The 19,635-nt window shown below is 42.6% G+C and overlaps 1 protein-coding gene across 1 annotated transcript in view; it reads left to right on the forward strand.

Moving 5' to 3' along the window:
- Positions 1 to 19,635, forward strand: part of LOC144686374 (double-stranded RNA-specific editase 1-like) — a 309,081-nt gene that overhangs the window by 200,453 nt on the left and 88,993 nt on the right. Inside the window, exon 5 of the mRNA XM_078551506.1 lies at positions 10,666 to 10,749. Within this exon, the coding sequence (XP_078407632.1) occupies positions 10,666 to 10,749 (84 nt within the window). The remainder of the gene's footprint in view (positions 1 to 10,665; positions 10,750 to 19,635) is intronic.

Genomic DNA, 19,635 nt, shown 5'->3' on the forward strand with positions numbered 1-19,635 from the left:
GAATCCATACCCTCTGAAAATTATTGTTGACTCATCAAAGTTCTTCCTTCACTTTCTGCATCCTGCACCTGCTGATGTGCTGTCAGTACAGTAACCTTGTGTTCTATCCCTCTCCTGCATTCCTATCCCATAGCTCAGTTCATTATCCCCAATTGACAGTGTATTTCTCACATTCTGAAAGTGTCCTTTCCATTTTAATGGTCTTTTCAATAGATTAGGGTATCAGCTGACTTTGAACACTTCCAAATTTGGTTGTGCTTTCACATTGAAAAATAAGGAGCAACTTACATTTATATAGTGCCACTAATGTAGAAAAGTATCCCAAGCTGCTGCACAAAAAAGATACTGAGCTAGAGCTTGGAGTTTGACCAACTTGGTTTTCTGTCCCTTAGCCAACTTTATCCACACTGTCTCTTTCACCCCATGTGCTTTAATTTTGCCAACAAGTTTATTAAGAACTTTATCAAATACCAACTGAAAGTGCACTGTCCCCCTCATTTAACCCTCTTTGTTACTTTGTTAGTCAAATATGATTTTCCTTTAACAACTCTGCTGATTTTCATTTAGTGACCCATACTTTTCCATGTGACGGCTAATTTTGGGCTACGTTATTATCTGTCAAAGTTTCCTCACCACCAATGTCAGGTTTATTCCCGTCTCCTTTCTTGAACAGGGGTGTAACATTTGCAATCCTCCAGTCATCTGCCACTGCCCCCACATCTTAGGAGAATTGGAAGATTGTGGCCAGAGTCGTCTCAATTTCCACCCTTCTTCATGAGATGCATTGCATCTGGACTGGGTGACTTTTTTGCTTTGAGCATTGGCATCCTCTTCAAGTATCTCATCTTTACTTTTTATCTTACTGATATTGCTACTCCCTCCTCCTCTACTGTCATGTTGGCTGCATCCTCCTCTTTAGTGAAGAAAGATGCAAAGTTATAGGAGTTCCCCTTTTCCCTCAGAGACCCTCCCCACACTCAAGTTTGTGACACCAGATTCACAAGTGAAGGGCTTGAACAGAATGACCAGCGAGACAAGTTCCTTCTGATAATTCAAAATTGCTTTATTGAATCACCCTTAACCCCACAGTACAAAACCCAAAATTTAAAACAGCCTATTCCCAGTACCCGACACAAAGTCACCACAACTCAGTTAAACATACAAAAACACACGCAAAATACCACGTCCTATCCTGAAACCTTAAAAAAAAAACCCCAGACCAATATCACCAAGATACTGCTGAAATGAGTTACAAGGTACCAGCAAAAAAAACACAAGTTTTCACCCCAAACCTTCACAAAACTCTCAGACCAATATCACTACAATTTGGCTGAGACTTACAATCCTCCACACAGTTGATCCTCCCGGTGAGAACTGTAGGTCTGTATGCCAGATTGACCCTTCCTGATCCTCCTCCTTGACTGCCCACAACCTTCAGGCGAGTATCGCCATGATATGGCTGAGAACGCTTACAATCCCCAACACGGCTGGTCTGTCTGGTGTTGACTGTAGGGCTGAGTCAAGGTGACCAGACTCGATCCTTCTTCCAACGGCAGCCCAGATGCTCAGATCTGCTCTGCTTTTAAAATAATTTAACTCCGACATGTCAAAACACATTTCCTGTTGTTCCAATTTTCTCCTTTAGTTGATTCCACGCAAAGTCCAGACAAATGTCATCAGCTCCTGCTGGTTGAAACAATACAGGGTTTTCCATGGAAGATGTATCCAGACGAATATTATTAGTTCTCATTGTATGAGCAATTTTCCTGCTGTTTGAGGTGGCACAGTAACAGCACCTGGCTCCAAAGTTGATCTTTATGTGAAAGGTTTCTCTCCTTCAGTGACAGGAGTGAATGGATGTTGTCTGGGGCCATTTGGTTGTGACAATGGCCTCCTTCATTTCTTAATTAGATTACATGATGGTGGTTATCCTGTGTTCACTGCTCTGATGATGTCTTAAATTCCAGCTCTTTTAATAGTATCATTTCTGTTGTGATGTTGGAATGTCTGAGATTAACCCCCGCCCCACAGTGTAGCCTGCCTCGGTGTGTTTTGTTTTGAGGCTGAGCTTTCATTCACAGTACTTCTGTCTGTGGGGGTTTTGGGGTTCTTCCATCACATTTTATACAGTCCAGTTTCAGGGAATTCCAATCCCACATCCTACACATATAGTACCTCAATCAATCCCTGTGCCTCCACAAGGTGATCTTTTTGGTTCCTAATCAGCCCCAATTTTCTTTGGACTACCCTTTGCTACTTCTAAGTTTTTGAAAGACTTTTGGGATCACTTTTATATTAGCTTATAATGTATTTCTCTTTTTAGTCCTCATTACCGTTTTAGATTTCTACATTCAGAAGGGTAGAGAGTTCAAAAGGAGGATTGTAGAGCCGCAGGAGGTTACATATATTATCAGTGACAAAGCTGTGAAGGTAATTAAACACAAAATGAGAATTAGAAATTTGAGACGTTGAGAGTAGATCAGTAAGGAGGAGAAGGATGATGGGTTACATAGGACTTTGTTGGAGGCTAGAATATGAGCAGCACAATTTTGGATAAGCTTAAGGTTTCAGATGGTGAAAGCAGGCTTGACAAGAGCATGGATTAGGTGAGTTTGGAGGTGACAAAAGCATGGGCATGGGTTTTAACTGCAGGTGGCCTCAAGTAGGGGGTGAAAAGGCAGGTGGGAAGTAGGTGGCCTTTGATATGGAGAAGATATGGGGTCAGGACTTGGCTTGGGGTTGAGTTGAATTCTGAAGTTGTGAACAGTGTCCTGGCAAGGAAGGGGGTTGAATCATTGGCAAGGGTGCGAAGTTTGTGGCGGGAGCCAAAGATGATGGCTTTGATCTTCCCAATATTTAGTTGGAGGAAATTTCAACCAATCCAAGACCGGATCTAAACAAGCAAAAACGAGTGCAGAGACAGTGTGGAGGCCTAGGGACATGGTGCAGCGATAGAGCTTGGCTGTCACTAGCATATGTAGGGCAGCTGATGGAAAGCTATCATGTAGGAGCAGCATTTGGGGGGCAGGAGAATTTCCAGAAGTAATGGTGGGGGCTGTTTCTGGCCAAGGTTAATATTACTGCATACAAAAGATAGATGGCCAGTATACCTCATGGTCACTCTAATCACCTGGCACTCATTTTGATCACTTAATTTCAGCATGGCTGTGGGAGAGGCATGATGCACCAACTGGGCTTTTCCTGTCTTTCATTTTCATACCCTCACACTATTGTTAATTAATATTGATAAATACATGAGTGATTAGTGAGGTGTTATTCAGTAGCCTTCAAAGTCAAGGAAGAATACACTAGGGCAGGTGATTGAAAATAAAGTAAGGGCTCTCTCAATTCCTAGGCATCCTACAGATTTACAGGGAGGATACTTTGTCCTTTTAAGGCTGCAAAGTCTTAAGTGCAATTGAGTACACACTGGGTTAGATGAGAGTTTAATTGCTCTTGATGTTTCTGTTCACAACCCTGGTCACTTGTCTCCTCTATTTTAAATGTCGATTGGTACATTCTCTATAAGGTTATGGAAATTCTGGATCCTGTGTCCAATGGGTGTTTTTGTTTCTTTTAAACATTTAAGAGAGGTGGGGAAGTTTTTTTTAAAAAAAAATTAGGCACTTGAAATGTGAAAGAAAGGTGCAAAGGATAGACAATAGATACTAGATATAATGCTTGGCTTTGTTGCTATCCCCGTAGAAACTGATAGCTTTTAAAGAAATTCGAACTTCCAGTTATTAGTTGAAAGAATGACATAACAATATTTCACATTTTAAATTTTTTACTGTAACCTAAAAACACTATTGACCAAACACACTTTTTTCTCTTTTGTAGACAACTTTAGACCACAGAAAAGTGACGTTCCCCTTGTATACTTATCATCCATCACACTCTCCACGGAATTATTGTCTTTTTAGCAAACAGTCCACTGTTGCTTCCAGGTTCCAGTGGGTTCCTGTATCCTCGTTTCACTGAATAATAACTTTGAGCAACTGCCTCTAAATAGTTTCCTCTGTTTTCAGAGAGTTTCTTAAATCCACCACCAGCCTGTTCCAATGATTGTTTCCCCTGGCCATGCCAAGACAAATCTTCCGGAATCCTTAGATGGCCGCAGGATGCGTCTCTTCAACTAGAGACATCTCGTTCCCACACCTGGTTGTGATAGCTCACAAAGCGAAGCAGCCCCTTCTCTCTGCTGACCACACAACCTCTGCTGTCTGTCTGAGATATTCATTGATTTGTAGGGAAGCCTGTAACCTAAGCTCAAAAGTGTCCTCTTTCCCATGGCAACGTGAAACACATTAACCATGCATCCAGGCAGAAATGCTAATATACTCAGAGTTCAACTGCTTTTACCCTTGGAGTAAATGGAAAGTTTACAGCACAACTGTTTATAACCAGGTACCTTGAGCACCTTTCTGGGACTTTGGGAGACTCAGAGTCTACTCATTGCAAACCCAGAGACTGCTGCCATTGTCTCCAAGTGCAAGTACCTTGCACCACCACTTCAGTAAAACAATATAAGCTTTCCTTTGATCTCTAACAATCAAACCATCCAGGCTTACTGTCAGGAAGACTGCAGAACAGGTCACATGACCCCATCATCTACCCTAAGTTTTAAGCTGCAGTCCCAAAATATAATCATCATATAAACCTCGTAATGTAACAGGTTTTAAATATTATTTATTGGATGAATAAAGTTATAACTGTCATGCAACAAATATTGGATTCCCTTTGGCTAGTGCCAGATATCCTGGCACATCCTTGTTCCAACAACAACTTGCATTTAAGTAATACCGCTTACGGAGGTGAATGCCTCAGAGCACTTTACAAGAAGGAGGGTGAGCAGGAGTTGGGAAAGTTTAAAGAAGGGATTACATTAAAGCATCACATTGATGGCGACGTGACTTTGAGTATAAAATAAAAATACCTGGAAAAACTCAGCAGGTCTGGCAGCATCTGCGGAGAGGAACACAGTTAACGTTTCGAGTCCGTATGACTCTTCAACAGAACTAAGTAAAAATAGAAAAGAGGTGAAATAAGGGTTGGGGGGGGGGTGGTGGTAGAGCTGGATAGAGGGCCAGTGATAGGTGGAGATAGCCAAAAGGACAAAGAGGTGTTGAAGGTGGTGATATTATCTAAGGAATGTGCTAATTAAGGGTAGAAAGCAGGACAAGCAAGGTACAGATAGCCCTAGTGGGGGTGGGGTCGGGTGAAGGGAAGGAATCGAAATAGGTTAAAAGGTAGAGATAAAACAATGGATGGAAATACATTTAAAAATAATGGAAGTAGGTGGGAAAAGAAAAATCTATATAAATTATTGGGGAAAAAAAGGGGGATCGGAAAGGGGGTGGGGATGGAGGAGAGAGTTCATGATCTAAAATTGTTGAACTCAATGTTAAGTCCGGAAGGCTGTCAAGTGCCTAGTCGGAAGATGAGGTGCTGTTCCTCCAGTTTGCATTGAGCTTCACTGGAACATTGCAGCAGGCCAAGGACGGACATGTGGGCATGAGAGCAGGGTGGAGTGTTGAAATGGCAAGCGACAGGGGGTCTGGGTTATGCTTACGGACAGACTGAAGGTGTTCCGCAAAGCGGTCACCCAGTCTGTGTTTGGTCTCTCCAATGTAGTGGGAACCGCATTGGGAGCAATGTAGACTAAATTGAGGGAAGTGCAAGTGAAATGCTGCTTCACTTGAAAGGAGTGTTTGGGCCCTTGGACAGTGAGGAGAGGGGAAGTGAAGGGGCAGGTGTTGCACCTTCTGCGGTTGCATGGGAAGGTGCCGAGGGAGGCGGTTGAGGTGTAGGGGGTGATGGAGGAGTGGACCAGGGTGTGCCGGAGGGAACGATCCCTGCGGAATGCCGCCAGGGGATGAAGGGAAGATATGTTTGGTGGTGGCATCATGCTGGAGTTGGCGGAAATGGGGGAGGATGATCCTTTGAATGCGGAGGCTGGTGGGGTGATAAGTGAGGACAAGGGGGATCCTATCATGATTCTGGGAGGGAGAGGAAGGTGTGGAGGGCGGATGCGCGGAAGATGGACCGGACATAGTTGAGGGCCCTGTCAGCCACAGTGGGTGGAAAACCTCGGTTAAGGAAGAAGGAAGACATGTCAGAGGAACTGTTTTTGAAATGGCATCATCAGAACAGATGCGACGGAGGCGAAGGAACTGAGAGAGTAATGGAATGGAGTCCTTACAGGAAGCAGGGTGTGAGGAGCTGTAGTCGAGGTAGCTGTGGGAGTCGGTAGGCTTGTAATGAATATTGGTGGACAGTCTATCACCAGAAATTGAGACAGAGAGGTCAAGGAAGGGAAGTGTCAGAGATGGACCATGTGAAAATAATGGAGGGGTGGAAAATGGAAGCAAAATTAATAAATTTTTCCAGGTCCCGACGAGAGCACAAAGCAGCACCGAAGCAATCATCGATGTACCGGTGAAAGAGTTGTGGGAGGGGGCCTGAGTAGGACTGGAACAAGGAATGTTCCACATATCCCATAAAGAGACAGGCATAACTGGGGCCCATGCGGGTAACCATAGCCACACCTTTTATTTGGAGGAAGTGAGAGGAGTTTAAGGAGAAATTGTTCAGTGTGAGAACAAGTTCAGCCAGACGGAGGAGAGTAGTGGTGGATGGGGATTGTTCAGGCCTCTGTTCGAGGAAGAAGCGGAGAGCCATCAGACCATCCCAGTGGGTGATGGAGGTGTAGAGGGACTGGACGTTCATGGTGAAGAGGAGGCGGTTGGGGCCAGGGAACTGGAAATTGTTGATATGATGTAGGGTGTCAGAGGAATCACAGATGTAAGTGGGAAGGGACTGGACAAGGGGAGAGAGAATGGAGTCAAGATAGCAAGAAATGACTTCCGTGGGACAGGAACAGGCTGACACGATCGGTCTGCCGGGACAGTCCTGTTTGTGGATTTTGGGTAGGAGGTAGAAGCAGGCCATCCGAGGTTGGGAGACTGAGGTTGGAAGCTGTGGAAGGAAGATCTCCAGAGGAGATAAGGTCAGTTACAGCCCAAGGGCCCAAACACTCCTTTGAAGTGAAGCAGCATTTTCACTTGCACTTCCCTCAATTTAGTCTACTGCATTCGTTGCTCCCAATGTGGTTTCCTCTACATTGGAGAGACCAAACACAGACAGGGTGACTGCTTTGCGGAACACCTTTGGTCTGTCCACAAGCATGACCCAGACCTCCCTGTCGCTTGCCATTTCAACACTCCACCCTGCTCTCATGCCCACATGTCCATCCTTTGCCTGCTGCAATGTTCCAGTGAAGCTCAACGCAAACTGGAGGAACAGCACCTCATCTTCCGACTAGGCACTTTATAGCCTTCCGGACTGAATATTGAGTTCAACAATTTTAGATCATGAACCCTCTCCCCCATCCCCACCCACTTTCCGATCCCCACCCCCCCTTTTCCAATAATTTATATAGATTTTTCTTTTCCCACCTACTTCCATTATTTTTAAATGTATTTCCATCCATTGTTTTATCTCTACCTTATAGCCTATTTCGATTCCTTCCCTTCACCCCACCCCACCCCCACTAGGGCTATCTGTACCTTGCTTGTCCTGCTTTCTACCCTTAATTAGCACATTCCTTAAATAATATCACCACCTTCAACACCTCTTTGTCCTTTTGTCTATGACATCTCTTGGTTTTCTCCACCTATTGCTGGCCCTCTATCCAGCTCTACTTGGTCTCTCCTCCTCCCCCCCCACTCTTACCCCCCTTAAACCAGCTTATACTTCACCTCTTTTCTATTTTTACTTAGTCCTGTTGAAGAGTCATACGGACTCGAAACGTTAACTGTGTTCCTCTCCGCAGATGCTGCCAGACCTGCTGAGTTTTTCCAGGTATTTTTATTTTTGTTTTGGATTTCCAGCATCTGCAGTTTTTTGCTTTTGACTTTGAGTATATTCGGAAACAGGAATTGAGGAACTTGAACAGAGTATGACATGATAGGCAAGTGTGGATTTGGATGGCGACGTGGTATTCACGCTATATCGGACTAAGTTATCGTGCTGTTCCAAATGCAGAAATTTGATTTAACTCCCTTCTCATTCTAAACAGTTATTATGCACAAGTCAAGGAAAGTAGCCAATTCCTCTGACATTATGTTAATCTCTACTAAATGTTTATCTTAACAATTTACTGGTACATCAAAGCTGTTCTGCTATCCTCCCAAATTATTTTTTTTCTCGTCTTCAAATTAGCCCTAGCTCAACATGTGCCAAGTGAAGATACCACAGTTACAGAGGGCTTTCTTGCACATCAAAATTCTCTCTTTTTTTTCCAAGTGTGTCCTGTGCCAGCCAAATCAACACATGCTATCTGCAGATAATACTTATCTTCAGCTCTATTTAAACACTTGTTTTGTGTGAAAAATTTGCTTAAAGAGTGATGGAAGCTCAGTATATCGGTTGCTTCATGTGTCTGGCTTTGAAGATTTTTGTTTTTATTTGACTGTCCTATGGCACACGTTTTCTGAAGGTGACCTTACATTTGCATTTTTCTTTGGTGTGATTTTAAAACTTTCTTTTATCTAGGTGTAAGTTCTGTAAAAACTTCATATTGTTACCAGAGCCTCACTAATGGCACATTGAATCGCAATTGTGCTTTTCGCACCTGATCTCTGCTTAATTCCCAATATTATGAGCTGTCGGGAGTTAAATAAGCTTAGCTTGTCCCTATTTCCATCACTATGTTGGAAATAGCAAACTTTGTCCCATCGACAGGATGTGGCAGACAGAACTCACCCAACTTTTTGGCTGCAATGTGTAATTTGACCCAGGCATTGTCAGGCAGGTTACTGAGTTCATACGAGGCACAGTGACGAGGCATGGTGTTAATATTACTGATTTCAGAGAGGGTATAGCACTAACATTCTAGTTCAGAAAGTGCATGGTGCGAAATCGGAGAACATTTGGTGCTAACGCCCTGGAATTCAGAGAATGCACACCGCTAACCATGGGGTTCAAAGAATGCACAGTGCTAACATGCTGATTTCAGAGAACAGACCACAGGTCAAAATCCCAATAAGTTTTAATTCTCTTACCTTGTTTACTAAAAGCAGCTGAATAGTGGTAAAATTCAAGTAAATTAACAGAGATTTACATGTCCATTTACATGGATTTTACTACTGTTCATCTCAATAAAGTATTTTCTTCTCTACCATTACCCTTGTGTGTTCATATATCCTGATCGCTAGTTTCCTCTTCACTTTATACATTAATGATCGAGATGAAGGAACTGAGGGCATCCTGGCTAAGTTTGCAGATGATACAAAGATAGGTGGAGGGACAGGTAGTATTGAGGAGGCGGGGAGGCTGCAGAAGGATTTGGACAGGTTAGGAGAATGGGCAAAGAAGTGGCAGATGGAATACAACATGGGGAAGTGTGAGGTCATGCACTTTGGTAGGAAGAATAGAGGCATGGACTATTTTCTAAATGGGGAGAGAATTCAGAAATCTGGAGTGCAAAGGGACTTGGGAGTCCTAGTCCAGGATTCTCTTAAGGTTAACTTGCAGGTTGAGTCGGTAGTTAGGAAGGCAAATGCAATGTTGGCATTTATTTCGAGAGGACTAGAATATAAAATTAGGGATGTGCTGCTGAGGCTTTATAAGGCTCTGGTCAGACCACATTTAGAATATTGTGAGCAATTTTGGGCCCCATATCTCAGGAAGGATGTTCTGGCCCTGGAGAGGGTCCAGAGGAGGTCACGAGAATGATCCCAGGAATGAAAGGCTTAACATATGAGGAACGTTTGAGGACTCTGGGTCTATACTCAGTGGAGTTTAGAAGGATGAGAGGGGATCTGATTGAAACTTACAGAATGCTGAAAGGCCTGGATAGAGTGGACGTGGGGAAGATGTTTCCATTAGCAGGAGAGACTAGGACCCGAGGGCACAGCCTCAGAGTAAAGGGAAGACCTTTTGGAACAGAGATGAGGGGAAACTTCTTTAGCCAGAGAGTGGTGAATCTATGGAATTCATTGCCACAGAAGGCTGTGGAGGCCAGGTCATTGAGTGTATTTAAGACCGAGGTAGATAGGTTCTTGATTGGTAAGGGGATCAAAGGTTACGGGGAGAAGGTGGGAGAATGGGGTTGAGAAACTTATCAGCCATGATTGAATGGCGGAGCAGACTCGTTGGGCCGAATGGCCTAATTTCTGCTCCTATGTCTTATGGTCTTTCCCCAAGGCTCATGTGGATGATGAAAGGTGAGTTCTCAAAAACACTCAAATTTGACTTGACTGCATACACATAAGGATTGAAACATCTGCCTGCATTAGCTTATTTTAAGCAATGTTTTTATTCCCCAATTCCAATTCTGTATGATGCCAACAAACAAAATCTAAGATTATTGAGGGAAAAATGAGTTCAGTAGGAATAACTGTGAGGCAGTGGCGATAGTTGGGCAGGCACAGTCCATGCATGTCCTATTTGCTAGCAGCAAAATTGAGAGATGTGTTAATCTGGACTTTTTTGGGGTAATAAACAGGATCAACCTTATTCCAGATGGGAATGAGTTCACTTCCTTCCACATAGATGCGATGTGTTCTCTTTTCTTCAAAACTCAAGGTTCAGTCTTTTCATTGTAATGTTTGCCTAACAAAGAGAGACAAATTCTTCATGCTGATTTTTATTGCCTTGCAGATAAATCGCTTGGCTACCAGCAGTTGAGAAGCCAGCAGAAGTGTTTTGCCCTGGATGTGGATGATGAGGATGGTGAAAATATGAGTAAGAGTGCTAACTATTTCAGGTTATAAGCATGGGACCCACTACTGACCATTGCTATGATATACCCAAACCTTGAACTTGCCTAAATTATAAATTCATTATGAGAGCACATTAGGCCAGTTCTGTGTGTTTTGATGGGCTAGTGTGGCATTGCCTTTTCAGATTGTGCCTGTAGTAATTGTATTTCTTAACAGTAAAGTGAGACATATTTTAGATTTTACATGGCAAAAGCACAAAGATGGGGGAAGACTAGGAGCTAGACATTTTGATGAAGCCAGTTTGTTCTGGGACATTGTCCATCACAGAAGTCAGTTTGGACCAGGCTTCTTTCTCCTCAGGCCCTATCCTGAGTGTTAGAATGAACAGAGCTGCAGACTGGGTCTGAAGTATCAAGTTCAGACGTTTACACCCACAAAGTGCACTTAACATCATCCGTGTTGACAGGAGATGTGAGCCAAGAGCAATTTTGGTGAGAGGGTGCACCACAGAAGCCATGTTGGATCTGGTAGGAGAATTCCATCATTAACTGGGGATGGAAGAGCTTGTGGGTGATGCAGGGGAAGGATTCAGGGTTGAATTGAGGGAGGGAGAAACCCTAGCATTAACTGGGGTGGTGGGGAGGGTTGGTGCTGCTGCAGAATGACTATCTTATCTGGGGGTACCTTTTACTTTGTTGATGGGCTAAGTGTGCATAAATAAAGTTTGGAGGGACAAGAATGTCAGCATGAACTGGTGATGAAGGGAAAGAGGGAGAATAGTTGAGTATAAGAGCCATAAGCCATAAGACCCATAAGACATTGGAGCAGAAATTAGGCCATTCAGCCCATCGAGTCTGCTCCGCCATTCAATCATGGCTGATAAGTTTCTCAACCCCATTCTCCCACCTTCTCCCCGTAACCGTTGATCCCCTTTCCACAGCCTTTTGTGGCAATGAATTCCATAGATTCACCACTCTCTGGCTAAAGAAGTTTCTCATCATCTCTGTTCTAAAAGGTCTTCCCTTTACTCTGAGGCTGTGCCCTTGGGTCCTAGTCTCTCCTGCTAATGGAAACATCTTCCCCACGTCCACTCTATCCAGGCCTTTCAGCATTCTGTAAGTTTCAATCAGATCCCCCCATATCCTTCTGAAATCCACTGAGTATAGACCCAGAGTCCTCAAACGTTCCTCATATGTTAAGCCTTTCATTCCTGGGATCGTTCTCGTGAACCTCCTCTGGACCCTCTCCAGGGCCAGAATATCCTTTCTGAGATACAGGGCCCAAAATTGCTTACAATATTCTAAATGTGGTCTGACCAGAGCCTTATAAAGCCTCAGCAGCACATCCCTGCTTTTATATTCTAGTCCTCTCGAAATAAATGCCAACATTGCATTTGCCTTCCTGACTAGCGACTCAACCTGCAAGTTAACCTTAAGAGAATCCTGGACTAGGACTCCCAAGTCCCTTTGCACACCAGATTTCTGAATTTTCTCCCCATTTAGAAAATAGTCCATGCCTCTATTCTTCCTACCAAAGTGCATGACCTCACACTTCCCCACGTTGTGTTCCATCTGCCACTTTGCCCATTCTCCTAACTTGTCCAAATCCTTCTGCAGCCTCCCCGCCTCCTCAATACTACCTGTCCCTCCACCTATCTTTGTACCATCTGCAAACTTAGCCAGAATGCCCTCAGTTCCTTCATGTAGATCATTAATGTATAAAGTGAAAAGTTGTGGTCCCAACACTGACCCCTGCAGAACTCCACTAGTCACCGGCCGCCATCCTGAGAAGGACCCCCTTATCCCCACTCTCTGCCTCCTTCCAGACAGCCAATCTTCTATCCATGCTAGTACCTTGCCTCTAACACCATGGGCTCTTATCTTACTGAGCAGCCTCCTGTGCAGCACCTTGTCAAAGGCCTTCTGGAAGTCCAAGTAGATAACATCCATTGGCTCTCCTTTGTCTAACCTACTCGTTACCTCCTCAAAGAATTCTAACAGATTTGTCAGGCGTGACCTCCCCTTGATGAAACCATGCTGACTTTGCCCGATTTTACCATGCACTTCCAAGTATTCTGAAATCTCATCCTTAATAACGGACTCTAATATCTTACGAGCGACCGAGGTCAGACTAATCGGCCTGTAATTCCCGTCTTTTGCCTCACTCCCTTCTTAAATAGCGGGGGGGTTACATTAGCGATTTTCCATTCCTCTGGGACCCTCCCTGACTCCAGTAATTCCTGAAAGATCACCACTAAATGCCTCCACTATCTCTTCAGCTATCTCCTTCAGAACTCTGGGGTGCAATCCATCTGGTCCAGGTGACTTATCCACCTTCAGACCTTTCAGTTTTCCTAGCACCTTCTCCTTGGTAATGGCCACCATACTCACCTCTGTCCCCCAACTCTCTTGAACTTTGGGGATGTTACTTGTTTCTTCCACTGTGAAGACTGATGCAAAGTACCTATTCAGTTCCTCCGCCATTTCTTTGTTCCCCACTACTACTTCTCCAGCGTCATTTTCCAGCGGCCCAATGTCCACTTTTGCCTCTCTCTTACCCTTTATATATCTAAAAAAACTCTTGCAATCTTCTTTTATATTACTGGCTAATTTACCCTCATATTTAATCTTCTCTCTCATTTCTTTTTTAGTTGTCCTATGTTGGTCTTTGTAGGCTTCCCAATCCCCTGGTTTCCCACTGCTTTTCGCCGCATGAGTAGGAAAAGAGGGTCTGGTTGAAAAGAGGGAGAGGGGGGTCACTGAATTGTGAAGTGGGGAGTGGAGTTGGCAGTGGAAATTGTGTATTGGGCAGGGGCAGGGTGGGGATTTGAAAGGTAGTGTGCCATCATAAAGGGTGGGGTTGGGGGAGGTAGTTGTTTTTACGTTAAGTATCAGCGCAAGATTGATTTGCTTGGTGTAACCAATCCAAATATCACTCTTCTCATTTTTTTAAGATTTAAAAAAAATCAATTGGTAAACTTAAGAAAATATCCTAATAACACCATTTCTCATGTAAAAATGCTAAATTTTCTCAGGGGCAGTCACCCAGATTGCAATAGAAATGAACCATTAGATGTTACCAGAGACAGGAAAGAGATGTTATTTAGAATGTGTACAATTCTAAATTAGCCTATAGCCCTGACTGCACTGAACCTGTTGTATAAATTCAGATTTTAATCCCATATTTGCATTTAGACATTTTTTTAAACAAGTAAATTAAAATTTGTTTCTACCAGTAATGAATTATCTGCTACTGGGAGAACTTTTGAAATATAACGGAAAATAATTAATTTCTAAATGACAGAGAATAGTTTTCAGTACAGTTGAGTCATTCCCACTCTTTACTTGAGGCTGAGGTGAATCCAGTGCATGTTCATTGTCAATTACAAACTATTTGAAACTGCTCCAAATGAAATTTCAAAATTTCTGTGGAAGATGGTCCCCAGCCAAGGAAATAAATCAACACCTTAGATGTTGTACTAAAGGGTAGCTGTTAATTGTATTGATCACCTTGAGAGACTTTAACTAAAGATATTTTCAGAAAAAGAATTTTGAATAAGTAGTTGTCCCAACCTACTGTCCCTGCTATATTTCTGTCACTCTGCACTACCCAACAAGCTGATAAGTAGGTGTGAAGTGATCGTTCATTGACATCTGGGTATCTCTGCTTTCTTTATCCTCAATTAGACGAGATAACATTTTTCTCTTAATTTCCCCTACAGATCTTGATGCACTTCCACCTCTTCCCCCTTTGTGTGTACTTCTTTTGTATTCCTGATCATGAATACTTCTTGCAAGCATTTGTGCGTTACATCTTCATGCTACACAAACCCTATTTGGATATGCAGACTGATGTATTTTTTTTTTAACCTTGTACATTAGCCATCTTTAATATAAATGAGATAACAGCTAAACTAACTTGGATCCTGCCCTTCCATTGGAAATTAGAGGGCAAGTTGTTTTAGGATCTGAGGCATTATATTTGTATTGGAGAAAAATCTGCCACCAGGAACAACTGTTCACGTATTGGGTGGCAGCAAAAAGTGTTCACAATCCTGTTTACTAGCTCATTTTTTATATTTTTAAACATACAGCCTGCTTCTGCTGGTGCATATTATTTACAAATTATTTTATTGGACATGCCATTGTTGCCTGAACTTCCTGAGAATTTTATGAAGGAACTTAGATTAAATGTTTCCAGTCCAAGGTTTAGTAGAAGCCAGAAAATCATGGACAACAAATAGCCAAATGCAGTACAGGTAACTCCATGTGGTGACTTCAGATGCAGTTCCAGAAGGTGTATAGTTGGCAGTATAGTGCAATACCTGTCTCGCCATCTATTGAACGTGAATCTGATTCTACTCAGTATGTCCTGACTCTAGGGCGGAGGCTTTTTTAACGTGAAATATTTCTGGTCAGAATTGAATAATATAAATTTTAATTTTATACTAGCTTACCTTTGAGAATTTAGAAATTTTAGACCTTCATCCCTTCAAAGTTAAATCTATGGCCATTTGCTTTCCTCAGGAAATTTAGTTAATTTAAGAAGATTCCAAATGCTTGAATTTGTTTTGGAAGGAGCAGACCTCATGGACGAAATAGTTGCTTCTCAGTCGTATTATAAATTCTTTGTTCCACTGTATTCCATGTGTATGATTTGAGATGTTTCACGGTGCCAGGCACCACTTACTTAAGGGATGTTGGAACAGGTTTTTGCATGCCCCATAGATGAAGCTGAACTCCATCTGCTCCATGCACTCATGGAACCGCAAATGGTAGACCGCTGGTGGCTAATTTATAATTGCAAATAGGAACCAAATTGTAGAGAAACATATGCCATAGGTTATTTGGCTGATGTTTAAAATTTGATTTGGCCTTTGTTTAAAAGTGACTTAACACAGCCAAAGTAAGTCTGCCTGGGTTGGTAGTGGTTATTAAAACTGAAATTTATATTGTGTCAACACTAGTTTTGTTTAAATCCTGCTCCCACTCTTCCTCTTCCCTGCTGAAGGAGGTGATTAATGTTGAGGTATGATTCCATGGGCACTTGTAGTCTCTGGATACTCCAACCAGAAAATCATCTTTCTGTGAGGCTCAATAATGAGAGCTAGTGATAAGGGCTACACAGCTATGATGGGTCTTCTGGTCACCTGACATCTGAGTAAGCAAGCACAAGGACATCAGCTGGCTACTGAGTGCAGCTAGTCACAGTGTGAGAGCTTGGGTATTTGGTGAGTGAAAGAATTTAAAGGGTTAATCTCTTTCTAAAACCTATTTGCATTAGGAATTTAACTACAATTTATTGTTAGTCAGGAATAAACAAGCTCCCTGCAGGAGAGGCAGCTGCAATTAGTTAATTAGGCAGCTAGTTTGAACTATTTTCTCTAACCAGCAGTGCTGACTCATAACTATAGAGGTGGTTTTGCTGAGCGCACGAAGTTAGCCAGCCCGAGGACAGCAAAGAGTGATCTTGGGAATTTGGTGAATGAGGGAATTCAGTGCAGTAAGGAAGGAGGTGCTGTTCACATAAGTAGCTACCTTCACTTTGAGTTCAAAAGAGCGTTGAGAGTGGTAGACCAGTTTAAAAGAGCTAGGGAGCTTTGTGAACTGGCCATGTACTGAGAAAAATTCAGTGTGACATTGCGGAAACAGGAATGTGATTAGTTGGTGAGTATTTTGCTCATTTATCTTTCAAAACTCGGGTAGATTATTACTACTTGTAAGGTTTTATTAATAGTAGTAAGGTTTACTAGCAGTAGTAAATTTACTAGTAATAGTAAAACTGTTTATTCGGAGCAATAGAGTCTAAGCTTCTAGTTTCCAATTTATAACACACAGTCTAAAATTAAGGCAGGGCAGCTCAGCCACATGGAATGTCCATCCTCTAACATGTGGACAGTTGTGATGCTTCTTGTGGCCTAGATGACCACATGTGCAGGAAGTGTCACTAGCTACAGAAACTTGAGCTCTGGGTTTTGGAACTAGAGTCATTGTGGTGTATATGTGAGGTTGAGAACTATTTGGATAGCATGTTTAGGGAGTTGGTCACACCGCTGGCTAAGAGAGTTCGGGCAGAGAGGGAATGGCTGACCGCAAGACAGTCTAGGAGGACCAGGCAGGTTGCACTGTAGTCCCGGAGTCCATTTCTCTCACTAACTGGTTTTCCATTTTGGATACTGGTGGGGGCGATGGTTCCTCAGAGGAGTGTAGCTTGAGCCAAGTCTGTGACACCACAGGTGGCTCAGCTGCTCAAGAGAGGAGGAAGGGCGGAAGAGCAATAGTGGCAGGTGATTCAATAGTTAGGAGAACAGATAGGTGTTTCTGTGGCCATAGACATCACTCCATGACAGTGTGTTGCCTCCCTCATGCCAGGGTCAAGGATGTCGCTGAGTGGCTACAGGACTTTCTTAGATGGGAGGGTGAAACGTGGTCTACATTGGTACCAATGACATGGGTAGAAAGAGGGATGAGGTCCTGAAAACAGATTTTAAAGACCTAGGAAAGTGATTAAAACAGGAGGATTTCAAAGGCAGTATTCTCGGGATTACTTGCAGTGCCATGTGCTAGTGAGTACAGAAATGGGAAGGTAGAGCAAACAAATGTGTGGCTGTAGAGCTGGTGCAGGAGGGAGGGTTTTGGATTTCTGAGGCAGTTGGACTGGTTCTGGGGAAGATGGGACTTGTACAATGTGGACAGATTACACCTTAGCAGGACTTGGACCAATATCCTTGCAAGGAGATTTGCTTAGTGCTGTTGGGGAAGGTTTAAACCAGCTTGGCAACAGGGTGGGAGCTAGAGAAGGAATTCAGATATAAGAGAAACAAAGCTGATAATGGTAGGAAGAAAAGTGGTATGTGAAATTGGAAGGCCATGGTAATGAAGGCTGGCATTAAATAGGGTCCAATTACAGAAAAATATTATAAGAGGCAAAATTAAAGGCAGCCTATCTGAATGCACACAGCATTCACAATAAGGTAGATGAATTGAAGGCACAAATAGAAGTAAATGGGTAAGACCTAATTGCCATTACGGAGAGACATCACCAAGGCTGGGAATTGAATGTTCAACGGTGTTTGAAATTTAGGAAGGATAGGCAAAAAGGAAAAGGAGATGGGCTGGCACTGTTAGTAAAGGATGAGATCAGTACATTAGTGAGATAGGATCTTAGATTGGAAGATCAAAATGTAGAATCAGTTTGGGTGGAGGAAAGAAACAGCAAGGGGCAGCAGACGTTGATGGGAGTTATTTATCGGCCACCAAAAGTAGTGGTAATGTACGTCACAGTATAAATCAGGAAATTAGAAGTGCATGTAACAAGAGTAATCATGGGGGACTTCAATCTACATAAATCAAATTAACACTAGTGCTGTGGAGGACGAATTCCTGGAATTTATACAAGATGGCTTTCTAGAACAGTTTATTGAGGAACCAACTAGGGATCAGGCTATTTTAGATCTAGCATTGTACAATGATAAAGGGCTAATTAATAATACATACAAATTAGGAGCCGGAGTAGGCCACTCGGCCCCTCGAGCCTGCTCCGTCATTCAATAAGATCATGGCTGTTCTGAATGTAACCTCAACCCCACATTCCTGCCTACCCCCGATTCACCTTCCATCCCCTTGTTAATCAAGAATCTATCTAGCTAATGTTGTCGTAAAGGAGCCTTTAGGGAAGAGTGACCATAACATGATAGAATTTCACGTTAAGTTTGAAAGTGATCTAGTTTATCCGAAACTAGGCTCTTCGATCTAAACAAAGAAACTACAAAGATATGAAGGACAAGTTAGCTGTGGTAGATTGGGAAACTACATTAAAAGGCATGATGATAGACAGGCAATTTAAAGAATTAATATATGGTTTGCAACAAATATACATTCCTTTGAGGCACAGAAACCCAACAGGAAAAGTTATCCAACTGTGGCCAACAAGAGAAATTAAAGATTGTATTAGATCAGAGGAAGATGCTTATAAAGTTGCCAAAAAAGTAGTAAGCCTGAGGATTGGAAGCTTTTTAGAATTCAGCAAAGGAGGCCCAATAAACTGTCTTAAAAAAGAGAGAAAATAGAATATGAGTGAACTAGCGAGAAAGATAAAAACGGACAATAAAAACTTCTATAATTATAATGTAAAAAGGAAAAGATTAACAAAGACAAATGCGGACCCACTACAGGCAGAGACAGGAGAATTTATAATAGGGAATAAGGAACCAGCAGAGAAACTAAACAATACTTTGTGCCTGACTTCGTGAAAGCAGACACAAAAAACTTCCCAAAAATACTAAAGAACCAAGAGACTAGCGGGACGAGGAACTGAAATTAGTGTTAATAAAAAGTAGCACTGGAGAAATTAATGGGACTGAAAGTTGTTAACTCACCTGGACCTGATGATCTACATCCCAGAGTGTTGAAAGAGGTGGCTGTAGAGATAGTGGACACGTTGGTGGCCATCTTCCAAAATCCTATAGATCCTGGACTGGTTCCTGCAGATTGGAAGGTAGCAAATGTAATCCCACATTTTAAGAAAGGAGGGAGAGAAAACGAGGAACCACAGACCTGTTAACCTGACATCAGTAGTAGGGAAATTGCTATAGAATCTATTATAAGAGGGTGTGATAACTCAACACTTAAAAAATAATGGTAGGATTGAGCAGAGTCAACATGGGTTTATGAAAAGGAAATCATGTTTGACAAAATCCGTTGAGTTTTTTGAGGATGTAATTAGCAGAATGGTTAGAGGGGAACCAGTGGATGTGGTGTATTTGGATTTTCAGAACGTTTTCGATACGGTCCCACACAAGAGGTTAGTAAACACATTGTGGAGTAATATACAGGCATGAATTGAAAATTGGTTTACAGACAGAAAACAGTATAGGAATAAACAGGTCATTCTCAGGTTGGCAGGCCGT

This window comes from Cetorhinus maximus, chromosome 11 (genome assembly GCF_964194155.1).
Source record: "Cetorhinus maximus chromosome 11, sCetMax3.hap1.1, whole genome shotgun sequence".
NCBI classification, from domain to species: Eukaryota; Metazoa; Chordata; class Chondrichthyes; order Lamniformes; family Cetorhinidae; genus Cetorhinus; species Cetorhinus maximus.